This window comes from Balaenoptera borealis (genome assembly GCF_965194805.1).
Source record: "Balaenoptera borealis genome assembly, chromosome: 9".
In the NCBI taxonomy this organism is placed as follows: domain Eukaryota; kingdom Metazoa; phylum Chordata; class Mammalia; order Artiodactyla; family Balaenopteridae; genus Balaenoptera; species Balaenoptera borealis.
The window spans coordinates 69633194-69645625 of record NC_138873.1 but is presented as its reverse complement, the minus strand read 5'-3'; the positions used below and the strand labels follow the sequence as shown (position 1 = coordinate 69645625).

Below are 12432 nucleotides of genomic sequence, written 5' to 3'. Positions count from 1 at the left end.
TCAGCACTCACCTTTGCTCTGGGTACTCTTCTTGTATGTGTTTCTATATATCTCTATGGATTACCCAGGCAAGACACTACATCCATCCAACAAGGAGAACCAACTTCAAAAGAGAGAGTCGGTGGTGTGTGATTTTAGCCTCAAAAGAGATTCCTGCTAAGACTAAACCATTTGCATTAAACTAGAGCCTTAAGTCAATCCCAGAAGGTAGCTTAAAAAAATGAACAAAAACTGTGTCGCATAAGCATTAAGAAGAAAGCTACGTGAGTGTATTGCTACAAAGATTTAATGTGGCCTGTTTGGAATCAACCTGTTTTGTTTTAGAGTGAAGGATTTTTACTATTGTATATATAATGTACATATAAAGTATGGAGATGATGTGGTATTAGAAAAAAATCATGCAAGGCTACAATATTTAATTAACAAGGTTTGGGATTATGTTAAGGGTTAAAGTGCCAAAGCCATTTCTGTACTAACTGTTCTCTTGTGCAGGTACCAGGGGAGAAGGGTGACCCGTCCTTATTCTCCAATGCATGTACAGTATTTGGTCCCAGCAGCAGTAAAGACCTAGCTCTTTCTTACAAAAGAGAGGCAAAGACAAGACAGGCTAGTTCAGAAACAAACTGAATCTCAAACTGAATCTATTTCATAACTCAGACAATGATTTCTGGATGGTGACTGAGTACTCCTTTAAAGTGCTGTATTTGTGCCATTCATTGTCTGGATTCACATTTCTTTGCTCTTAGATGATATAATTTTCTTCAAAAAATATTTCTAATGTCACTTTTGTACTTTTTTTTATGAAGTATGTTTAACTGTTGAGCTCAATAATTTGTGAAATTTCAGTGTTTTTTAAAAAAAATTTCTATAATGTTATGGGAAAATTCAGCAATAAAAATTTATTTATATGAAACCTGTTTGATCACTATTTGTATTGTAGATATGACCATTAAGATAATGCAAAAATGGGCTTCCCTGGTGGCTCAGTGGCTAAGAATCTGCCTGCCAAGGCAGGGGACACGGGTTCAAGCCCTGGTCCGGGAGGATCCCACATGCTGCAGAGCAGCTAAGCCCGTGCACCACAACTACTGAGCCTGCGCTTTAGAGCCCACGAGCCACAACTGCTCAGCCCGTGTGCCACAACTACTGAAGGCTGTGTCCCTAGAGCCTGTGCTCCGCAATAAGAGAAGCCACCACAATGAGAAGCCTGTGCACCGCAATCAGAGAAAGCCCGTGTGCAGCAACGAGGACCCAATGCAGCCAAAAATAAAATAAATTAAATAAATTTTAAAAAAAGATAATGCAGAAACATAAACACAAGCCCAAAACATTAATTTTTTTACTTTCTGTATGTTGTAATTTTATCAAGGCTCTTTGGTTGCAAAAAATGGCTATAAACCTCCTCCAGCTAGCCTTAAAAAAAAAAAAGGAATTTATAAGGACTGCAATCAAGGCTGTATGGCTCTAAATTGTAGGAATTAATGAACAGCCTTTTCAGAGAGCTGCTTTCAGAGAGACTCGGCTCTAACCATCACTGTCCCTTGTGTCATTTTACTCAAGATTCAAATATAAGGAAGGGACTTACCTGGTGGTCCAGTGGGTAAGACTCCACGCTCGCAATGCAAGGGGCCCAGGTTCGATCCCTGGTTGGGGAACTAGATCCTGCATGCATGCTGCAACTACAAGTTCACATGTCTCAACTAAAGATCCCACACGCAGCAACTAAAACCCGGCGCAGCCAAAATAAATAAATAGATATTAAAAACAAACAACTCCCCCCCCCCCCCCCCAAAAAACAAATACTAAAGAAGCTACCACAGATCTGGGAAGGGGAATGTTTGTTCAAAGAAGGGGAGGGAGATATTGGATGTGTAAAACATGTCCCAACTTTTTATTCCGTGGCTGATTTGTGCTAAGGAAATACTGATGATACTTTAAGTAGAAAATAAACAATCTGGAAGATAATTCACTTAAAATTGGAGTCTTTTCTAGGATTAAGAAGGTATACCATACTTGCCAATATAAAACTATGCTCATTCAACTAAAGAAGCTTTAGTTCATGCTAATTTGCTTCTCTATGCATAAAATTAGATTGTCATTGGTATTCAGAAGATTTCTAGTAGCAATAGTTAGAATAAATTATAACAGATCTGAATGGAAATTCTCAGGTGAGGATAGCTGTAACCATCAAACAGATCACATCCTACTCATGTTTCCTAAAGCAGGTCACACAAAATATACTTACCAATACGCAGATACATGAAACTGTTTGAGAAACTCCATTTCAAATGTGGTTTAATGGACTAATTTTTACAAAGATCCTAATTTGATATCTGTAAAGTAATTCCTTGTTATTCAAATGTGTTCAATGCCCCAGTTCACATAGTCTGGTAAGAGTTACCTGTATACAGCCATGAAAAGTATGAGACCTGTTCTCTGGGAGTAGTTGTCAGCTGTATTGACAAAAAAGCTCAATTTTGTGCTCCTGAAATTTATTAAGAACAGTCATAATTCTAAGAAAACTGAGATTTTTCTTCCTCATCAATTTTAAAACATGGAAACACATAATCTCAGTTACAAGAAGAGTTTTTGGATGAATGGCACTGTAAGAAATGTCAAGGCAGAGGAGATAGGATGGCAGAGTAGGAGGAAGTGGAACTCACCTCCCCCCATGAACACATCAAAAATATATCTACATGTGGTGAGAAGATGCTCATCATTGCTAATTATTGGAGAAATGCAAATCAAAACTACAATGAGGTACCACCTCACACCAGAACGGCCATCATTAAAAAGTCTACAAATAACAAATGCTGGAGAGGGTGTGGAGAAAAGGGAACCCTCTTTGCACTGTTGGTGGGAATGTAAATTGGTGCAGCCACTATGGAGAACAGTATGGAGGTTCCTCAAAAACCTAAAAATAGAATTGCCATATGATCCAGCAATCCCACTCCTGGGCATATAACCAGACAAAACTATAATTCAAAAAGATAATATGGGGCTTCCCTGGTGGCGCAGTGGTTGAGAATCTGCCTGCCAATGCGGGGGACATGGGTTCGAGCCCTGGTCTGGGAGGATCCCACATGCCGCGGAGCAACTGGGCCTGTGAGCCACAACTACTGAGCCTGCGTGTCTGGAGCCTGTGCTCCGCAACAAGAGAGGCCGCGACAGTGAAAGGCCCGCGCACCGCGATGAAGAGTGGCCCCCGCTCGCCACAACTAGAGAAAGCCCTCGCCCAGAAATGAAGATCCAACACAGCCAAAAATAAATTAAAAAAAAAAAAGATATATGGACCTGTATGTTCATAGCAGCACTATTCACAATAGCCAAGACATGGAAACAGCCTAAATGTCCATCGACAGATGAATGGATTAAGATGTGGAATATATAAACAATGCACTATTACTCAGCCATTAAAAAAAAGAATGAAATAATGCCATTTGCAGCAACATGGATGGACCTAGAGATTATCATTCTAAGCAAAGTAAGTCAGAAAGAGAAAGACATACCTTATGATACCTCTTATATGTGGAATCTAAAATATGACACAGATGAACATATCTACGAAACAGAAACAGACTCACAGACATAGAGAACAGACTTGTGGTTGCCAAGGTAGGGAAGGAATGGGAGTCTGGGATTAGTAGACGCAAACTATTATACATAGGATGGATAAACAACAAGGTCCTACTGTATAACACAGGGAACTATATTCAATATCCTGTGATGAACCATAAGTGGAAAAGAATATGAAAAAGAATATGTATAACCAAATCACTTCACTGTACAGCAGAAATTAACACAACATTGTAAATCAACTATACTTCAATAAAAAATTATTTAAAAACTAAAAAAAAAAAAATCCTATCTATCTATCTATATCTACATGTGGAACAGTCTCACTGAAAACTAACTGGAAACTGGCAGAAAGACTCCTGTATAGCCAAGGCTGTAAGAAAGATCCACACAGAATCGGGTAGGAAGGGAAGAGAAGTGAGCAGGTTGGGACTTGTGCCCCAGGGAGGGGACTCAGAAAAAGGGAGATCACACGGGTGGAGATCCTCCCTGGAAGTGAGCAGTTCAAGCCACATATTGGGCACCCCAGCCCTGGGTCCGGCACAGGGAAGGCAGCCCCCTGGCTGGTCTGAGGGCTGGTGGGACAGGAGGGCTGTGGGAAGCCTGGACACTGCTCACGAGGAGTGTGCACATTTGCGCACAGACACAGTAGGGGACTTTTACTCCCACTGTTGGTGGGAATGTAAATGGGTGCAGCCACTTTGGAAAACAGTGTGGAGGCGCCTCAAAAAACTAAAAATAGAACTACCATATGACCCAGCAATTCCACTCCTGGGTATATATCTGAAGAAAACAAAAACACTAATTCAAAAAGATACACGCACCCCAATGTTCATAGCAGCACTGTTTACAATAGCAAAAATATGGAAGTAACCTAGTGTCCATCAACAGAAGATGTGGTGTATATACATGAATATTAGCCATAAAAAGAATGAAATTTTGCCATTCCCAACAACGTGGATGGGCCTAGAGATTATGCTTAGTGAAATAAGTCAGAGAAAGACAAATACTCCGTTATCCCTTATATGTGGAATCTAAGAAATAAAACAAACAAATGAATATAACAAAACAGACTGACAGCTGTAGAGAACAAACTAGTGGTTACCAGTGGGGAGTGGGAAGGGGGGAGGAGCAAGATAGGGGTAGGGGCTTAAGAGATACAAACTACTATGTATAAAATAAGGAAGAAAGATACATTGCACAGCACAGGAAAATATAGCCATTGCTTTGTAATAACTTTAAATGGAGTTTAATTTATAAAAATATTGAATCACTATGTTGTACACCTGAAACTAATGTAATATTGTAAATCAACTATACTCCAATTAAAAAAGAAAAAAAACCCCTCAAGCCAGAGTTTAAACTCTAATCCTTTGTCTCCGGTAGACCACAATGACTTTAAAAAGATTTAACTTAGTTTAACAAAAGTCTGTTTAGTACTTATTGACCATGAGGAAACTCAGATGATTTTTTTAAAAGATAAAGATTTAATAAGTTGATAAATCACTTAATAAAATATAGACAATAAAATATAGATTCTGACACAGAATATTAGTTTCAATTCTATTCTAAATAGCAAGGCATGTAAGAATAGATAACTAGAATTCATTTAGTATTTTAAAAGCAATTTTAATTAGAAATTACATCCTACATACAGGTGTTATTCCAAGAAGTTTCATTCCGTTGGCTAGGACTGAGCGGGCAGCTCTGAAAAGATGAAGTCTGGCCTACAAAATAAATTCAAGAATGATTCAAGGTCAGTTCAGTAACAGGCTAACTGTAAGTGAATAGATAAAATTGCTTTTAGAAGTAATTCTAACTTTTTTCTAATTTAAAGTAGAACAGTATCTCCAAGTGCCCTAGGGTTTCCTGTAGGCAAAGGAAGACAAATTCCTAGAATTTGTTATAGTAAGACTGGTACCCAAGGGTTGCGGAGTGGGAGTAACAGTAACACCATAAAGTATAGCTTCAGATAAGGGGAACTAATCACCCTATCACTTGATGTAGGAAAAGGTGTTTCATGGACAAGTATGTTGGAAAGTAACATTGATTGTTACAGCCCAATTCTAATTATTACCTTGAGTGTATAAGTACACTGCTGTAGTTGAACAACAGGATGCTATTTTAGAAACATTTACAAGACTGACTCAGTAATAAGTCTGAGGATGCTAGAGATTACATTACACAGCAAAACTCAACATAACATACCCCGGCCACTTCAGGAGGACTGCTTTTTATGTGTAGTGTTTTGTGTGCCACCGCTGCAAGATGACTGAAACAGGAAGAGAATAATCATGATTAGGACCAGCTAATTTCCTGTGTAACATATAAGCTTGATATCTAATCTTACTCCCTCAACTTAGAGAAATCAAAGCCGAGAGCCACTAAAGGATATTTCCAAAGTTGGGAAGTTGAGGCTGAATTCACTGCTTTTCAATAACTGGCAAAGTGAAAAACACTAAACTCCGGTTTTAGATTTTTGGTCCTGGTTCTACTAATACCAGGTGGTATTATGATTACAGTTTCATTGTTCTTAAGATTATGATTTTATTGTTAGTTTTACAAGTATAGGGGATTCTTTTCTAATAATTAGTTTTCCCTTATTTAGGCATCCCTCAAGATGAAATGTATAACATGGTCTGGCCTGTCTCCTTCTGTACTGGGAGGAGGTGGGGTAAGACTAGTTATCAATCCACTCTGCATACACTGGCCACTCTTCTTTAAAATATTTTTTCTATTTAGGTTATGGCAGCAAGAAGAACAGTGCCAGAGAAATGATGCTTATGACATTAGTTTCAATGATTAAGTGACATTTAATAAGACTTTCTGGCTTCTTCATCTCTACATGTCTAAGTGGAAATTAAAGGAAAAAAAATCTATAAATCTGGGGAAGAAAGGTAAAAAGCATATTCAAGAAAAAAGTCCCAATAAATCTCTGATTTCAGTAAATCTTGAGTAAAAGCAAATACTTCCTTTCTTAAATAGCTTTATGAGAAGATACAACTGTTGCTATAAAACTCAACCTCTATTCAAACTTTCTAAAACAGCCACCATGAAATTTCTATCCAAGCGTCATCTACTCGCTTTCCAATTCATTCTCTACCCTCTATCAGACTGACTTTTCTGTGCCTCTGCTTAAAACCTTTTTATGAACCCCACTGCCCTGAAAATAAGTCAGAATGCCTTAGTACACAACATACTCATTCTCCCAGAAGTTCTTTTAATGTATCATGTTCTTGCTCAACTCGGGGCTTTTCTCTCCTTCTCTGCCCCCTTGCTTCTCCTGACTAACATCTACTCCTCTCCTCTGAGAAGCCTTCTCTGAGCCCTCAAGGCTGGGCTAAGTGCCCTAACATTGCCCCTCATGTCCAATCTATCCTAACACGTGCTGTACTGTGACCACCCATGATGTACCTATAGGTTCCTGTTCACTAGACTCCAGTGACCAGACCTTCAGTCACTGGATGAATGAATGAATGAATGAATGAACATTAACTGCTAATTTGCAAAGATGAAGCAAGAATTCCTGTAACTTAAAGCATATAATTTTTTAGGCCAATGGATTTGTCTATAGGAGACCTTTAGATGAAAGAAAGGTCCTTTGTCATATCAAATGTCTTTTAATACCCCAAAATAGCAAGTTTATAACATACCTTAGAGTTAGAAGGTAACTGACAATGTGCCTGGGTTGAAGGTCTTGGGCTGACCTATAAAGCACCTCATCGAACCTAAAAGAAAGATGACAGGAGTGGTTGGCAGGGGAAGGCTGGGTGCATATTACATTAAGCTAAGATCTACGATGTAAGGTTGACTTGATATCATTAATGGTAGAAGATATATGAAAAAAGACCTTGCATAAATTTGAAGGTAAAGGCACATCTTTCTTTCTTACAAGTTCCTTGATGGCAGGTACTTTCTAAATCACCTTGAGATCCCATAGGCCTAGCCCAAAGCAAGGACTCAAATCATGGCTGTTAAATGTACGAAGCCTCTAGCCATGCTTAGGAACATAATCTAGCAAACAGGAGTCTACTCACTGCCAAGAAAACCAGGTTGGCTTGTTTTTCCTCACAAATTAGCCAAATGTTAGTAAACTAACCCCTCATCCCAGGAAAGAACCACTGACCACTGTGTGGCAATCAGAGAAACAGGGCTTGTTGTTAACCCTCCATATCCCTTCCAGATATTCGTCAGTCTCTCCTGACAAGTCTGGCTTCACGGATAATGCTCATGAGAGCTCAGAAGTATGGTCTCTTGCCCAGTGTATTTGAAGCTGAACTGAAACCAAGAGGCAAATGAAGGGCTTATGGTCTCAGGGACGGTGCACAAAGGCAGGGATCTTCCTTCACTTATCACAGAGGGTGAGAAGATGATCGTTTCTACACTAAAAGGTTATGCTTTTACCAGGCTTTACGTTCTCACACCATGACCTAAAGGGTGTTAGACACCTGGGCTAATTCAATGGTGATAATATTTTTTAAGCCCAAGGATTAGCCGTGAGCATGCCCTCTGTCTGCTCCCAAAGGGCAGGCAATCACTTTTTGGTCACACCTTTGGAAAAGCGCTGTCTACAGTCACTGGCCTGTTGATTCCAGTGGTCAGCAAACTACAACAGTCATTTCATGGAGCAGAAGCAGACTTGATAATGTTAGGAAACTGTACCTGAGAAGATGCTGGAGAATGGAAACAGACTGTGGCTCTTGTAAGCAAGCAGTGTTGAAGTCATTTAGATAACCGCATCCAAAAGTCTCTTCCAAACTGTTATCACACGTTTAAACACAACAAAGGATTAAACAAGTCATCCTAGGACTCAGTTGCAAGTGATGAACATCACCTCATAACGCACAGTCTTGCTTTCCTTAATATAGTCCTAGACTCAGAAGCTACCATCATTTGACCCAATGCCTCAGTTTTTCCTAAATCTGTTTCTTCATCTGAAAACAGAGTATACTCTTTGGCAGGGTTATTCTGAGTACTAAATAAGGTAATATACATAAAAGCATTCCGTTTCATAGGTGTGCAATACATAAATGTTTAAAAAACCCCACAAGATCCAAACATAATAAGAGGTCCACTGTACTTCAACTAGTTTTGAATGTGAGATGTCGGAGAAGCCCAGAAAACAGGGCCTTTGGTCTCGGAATCACTCCATCCAGACCCCACCCTGGGAAGGACAGAGCAGCCCAGTGTTTCCCTGCAGGCCCTTCTCACCTGTGGAGGCGGGCGTGTGTGTACTGCAGGAAGACTCCCGTGTCCCCGCGACTCTGGAAAACACGATCCCAGCTGAACTGATAGTCAGATAACAGGAAACCTCTGAAGTCCTAAAATGACAGAGGAAATCTTCAGCGCTGGGATTTGTCCTAGTACCAAATAAAAGGCTCTCCCGGGAAGCAGTCTTCACAGACCTGAATGATGAGGGCTGCGAGCCCCACCCTCTCTGCTGTCTCCTGGGGGTTCTCCAGCTCTCTGGTAGCTAAAATAGACAAAGGCAGCTCCTTTAACCTTGCATGAAACTGTACAGAATCCGGGACTAAAGTGGAGATAAAACCTGACAAAACCATATGCTGACAGCATCAAGAATAAACAGGTGTACAGCAGGCAATTAACTGTCCTAATGTGGGCTGATTTAACTTTGATAATGATGTTTTCAAGCCTTTGTTAAAAGGGAAGAAACACGAATTTATTTTTCTTACAAATATCCCTTGTAAGACATTAGATAGAGCTGGTACTTATTCTTCCAAAGGTGAAGGTTAAACAAAGCCATAAGGACTTGGGACTTGCTTCTGATTATGGAACACAGGAACTCTGCGCAGGCACTCCAACCGTGGGGTGACAATGCTGAAGCTGCCCAGGAAAAGAGGCTCAGGGTGTATCGATTCCCATTACTAAACTGAGTAACAGCCCAGCAGCAAGTCTAGAAGTGCTGGCACCTTGAATTAGCAAAGCTATTTGTGCCAAGGTTTATGAAAGTTCAATGGAGGGATGGTCATAATACATCACACTGCACAGGAGTCCAGCAAAACATAAAAGTGCACGTAAGTTATGCCTGTAACAACAAAAAAATGAATTCACTCTTAACAGAAGCCATGTTCTGTAGCATCCTCAATCGAATCTCATTTAGAACATCTTCCAGAAAAGTAACGTCTCCTCTTCGCGTCTTCATTCCCTGCACTACCCCAAAGGGCACGTGCTGGCACCTAAAATGGAGCAGGCACTTAGTTCACTGAAAAGGAGCTGGTGATCAAAGAATATAACAATACCCTTATAGAGAATAGTCTTAACTTCAACTCTCATAGAGAGGTTTTAAAAAATTAATAAATTGAAATATGCTGTGACGTATGCCACAGAAGATGTTAAACACACAGCTTCATTTCATAATCACTAGCATATGATTAAATTACTAGTTGCCTTTATGAAAAAAAGGAGATGGGAATTAAGAATTTTGAAAATCAAGCCACTGAGCGATATCTAATAAAACCATTTATTAAATGTTTATAAGCTAGAAATTAATATAACCAGGACAAAAATTAGCACAAAGAACAAATCTGTTTTTTCTAACATCTAACACTAACATCTTGAAACAAAGAAGTGAAGTTTGAATGAAAATCTTTAACAATTTGCTACATTTTTGGACATGGCTGACCTAGCAAAACTTTAATCTTGAGCAGGCAATTAAGAACCATGCAGACAGTATGGTACCTTTCTGCCCAGTCGTATCCCATGATCTGCAGCATTTGGAACACTTGCTGAAAATGCTTTTTTTGCCCTTTATCTGTCTTGAGAAAAAAATGTATTTAAAATAAAAGAACACTGATAAGTTAATCTACAATAGGTTGGACATAAATCAAATTAAAATGTTTGAGTTTTGACAGACTAGAGTCACTGTCAGTGGATATGTTTTAAATAAGCACACAAAGCAGATGCCACCAGAAGAAGGTCTAAGGTGAGTCCTCTAAAACAGAAGGAAGTAAGAGCTGCAGCACTCCACTGAGTCAGGAGGGAATATGAAATTTAACCTTCTGAGTATTCTATCTAAATTCCTCCTCTCTCAGCTGTTATGACCTTTATCTCCAAGAAGGCCAAAGCTAAGCTCTAAAAAGATATTTAATAGCAACTTTTTTTTTCCTTCGGGGAAAGGGAGGTTGCACACACAAAGAAAGGAAGGGAAGAGGAGACTAGAATATTACTCAGCATAAAAGGAACAAACTATTGACACATGCAATAGTTTGGGTGGATCTCAAGGGCATTCATTATGCTGAGTGAAAACAGCCAACCTCAAAATGTTACCTAATGTGGTTCCATTTATATAACATTCTCAAAGTGACAAAACGGTATGATGGAGAACAGAGCAGTGGTTGCCAGTGGTTAGGGTTGGAGGAACGCATGATTATTAAGTGGTTGCTATAAGAGAGGCTGTTTTGTGATGGAACAGTTTTGTATTCTGAATGTGGTGATGGTTACATGAATCTACACGTGATAAAATTTCATACCCCCCTCCACCATGCCCATACACAAGCGTGTGTAAAAACTGGTGAAATTTAACTAAGGTCTCTACCAATGTTAGTTTCCTGGTATAGACAAAGTATCATGGTTATGTAAGATATTATCTTTGGAGAAGACTGAAGGCTACATGGAAACTCTACCATTTTGAAACTTCTGTGAGTCCTAAAATATTTAAAATAGAAAGTTATTTTAAAAAAATGCATTATAGTGACATGTACATATTTGTTACACATAACCATTCATTTGGGTAATTTTTTTTTTTTTTTTTTTTTTTTTTTTACTATGAAGCAATGTGAACTTTTTCATTTTTAAGTTTTTTTTTTTTTAAACATAGTGTTTGCCACCATACATACACTTAACATTGAATCCTTTCTATAGTTTGAGAAAATTATTTTTGCCTAGTTTTTCAACAAGGCATTCAATTTCTATCTTTGCAGTTTTCATGAAGTAGGGATCATAACCTTTTGTTCTTTATTGTGATTACTTACCACATAAATCATTTTATCAAAATTATACTTGTCCATTCGATCTATAGCAGCTGCAAGATCTCTGAAAAAAAACGGCCATAGATTAAGAGTTACTAAGCAGATCTGGGTAATAATTTGTTTTACCTATTTAATAGTAATGAGGCTTTTCTCATTAAGAACTACTGTTATTCCAAGCCTCGGGTATAGTACCCATGCTTATATAATCCCAGTACCATACTTTGATACAAAGTAGTAATAACAAAAACAGCTTTGGGAAAAGAATTATGAAAGTGCTGTGAAAAGATCAAAAATAAATAAAAGCTCTGGGACAAGTAGTAATAATAACTAAATAGCTCTAGGCAAGGTGTTTATAGGTAAATGTTTTATGATTTGTTAACTAAGCCTCTACTGGAAAGAATTACCTTCCTGTCACTTTTCTGCAATATACTTTCTTAAAGAACATATTTAAAACATAGGTGATATAGTATCTTCTAGCTACTCTTCCAACGTCTTTGGATCATTCGAAAGCAATACTTTCTAAAGCATTTAAAAAGACCATAAATTCCTTTGACAAAAATTCCACTTACCTCTTATCTCTGGTTAAGGACAAAATACCCAGTTTGCACACAGTACAGAATATTTAAAAACAAACCATAAACTATAAAATTTTAAGTGAAAAATTTTAGGTGAAAATTATTTAAATATTGAATTTTAAAATTAGAGCTAATTAACTTGTGGAGAATATAGTTAATAACTATGTAATATCTTTGTATGGTGACATATCATAACTAGACTCACCATGGTGATCATTTTGAATATACAGAAATACCAAATCACTATGTTGTGTAACAGGCACTAACGTAGTGTTGTAGGTCAATTATAATCC

General features: G+C 38.4%; 2 protein-coding genes across 13 annotated transcripts in view; one reads left to right on the top strand and one right to left on the bottom strand.

The window, feature by feature from the left end:
* Positions 1-3862, top strand: part of SLC35A1 (solute carrier family 35 member A1) — a 45131-nt gene extending 41269 nt beyond the window's left edge. For all 6 annotated transcript variants that reach the window (XM_082406011.1, XM_082406012.1, XM_082406008.1 and 3 more), the window contains one exon: positions 5-3862. In XM_082406011.1, coding sequence (XP_082262137.1) covers positions 5-132 — 128 coding nt within the window. In that variant the 3' untranslated portion in view covers positions 133-3862. The remainder of the gene's footprint in view (positions 1-4) is intronic.
* Positions 3863-5184: 1322 nt separating this feature from the next.
* The window catches only part of RARS2 (arginyl-tRNA synthetase 2, mitochondrial), an 80074-nt gene continuing 72826 nt past the window's right edge, over positions 5185-12432 (bottom strand). For all 7 annotated transcript variants that reach the window (XM_082405978.1, XM_082405983.1, XM_082405980.1 and 4 more), the window contains 9 exons: positions 11568-11628; positions 10276-10352; positions 9649-9773; positions 8982-9049; positions 8788-8897; positions 8239-8334; positions 7230-7304; positions 5785-5848; positions 5185-5303 (listed from right to left, as the gene is read on the bottom strand). In XM_082405978.1, coding sequence (XP_082262104.1) covers positions 5217-5303; positions 5785-5848; positions 7230-7304; positions 8239-8334; positions 8788-8897; positions 8982-9049; positions 9649-9773; positions 10276-10352; positions 11568-11628 — 763 coding nt within the window. In that variant the 3' untranslated portion in view covers positions 5185-5216. The remainder of the gene's footprint in view (positions 5304-5784; positions 5849-7229; positions 7305-8238; positions 8335-8787; positions 8898-8981; positions 9050-9648; positions 9774-10275; positions 10353-11567; positions 11629-12432) is intronic.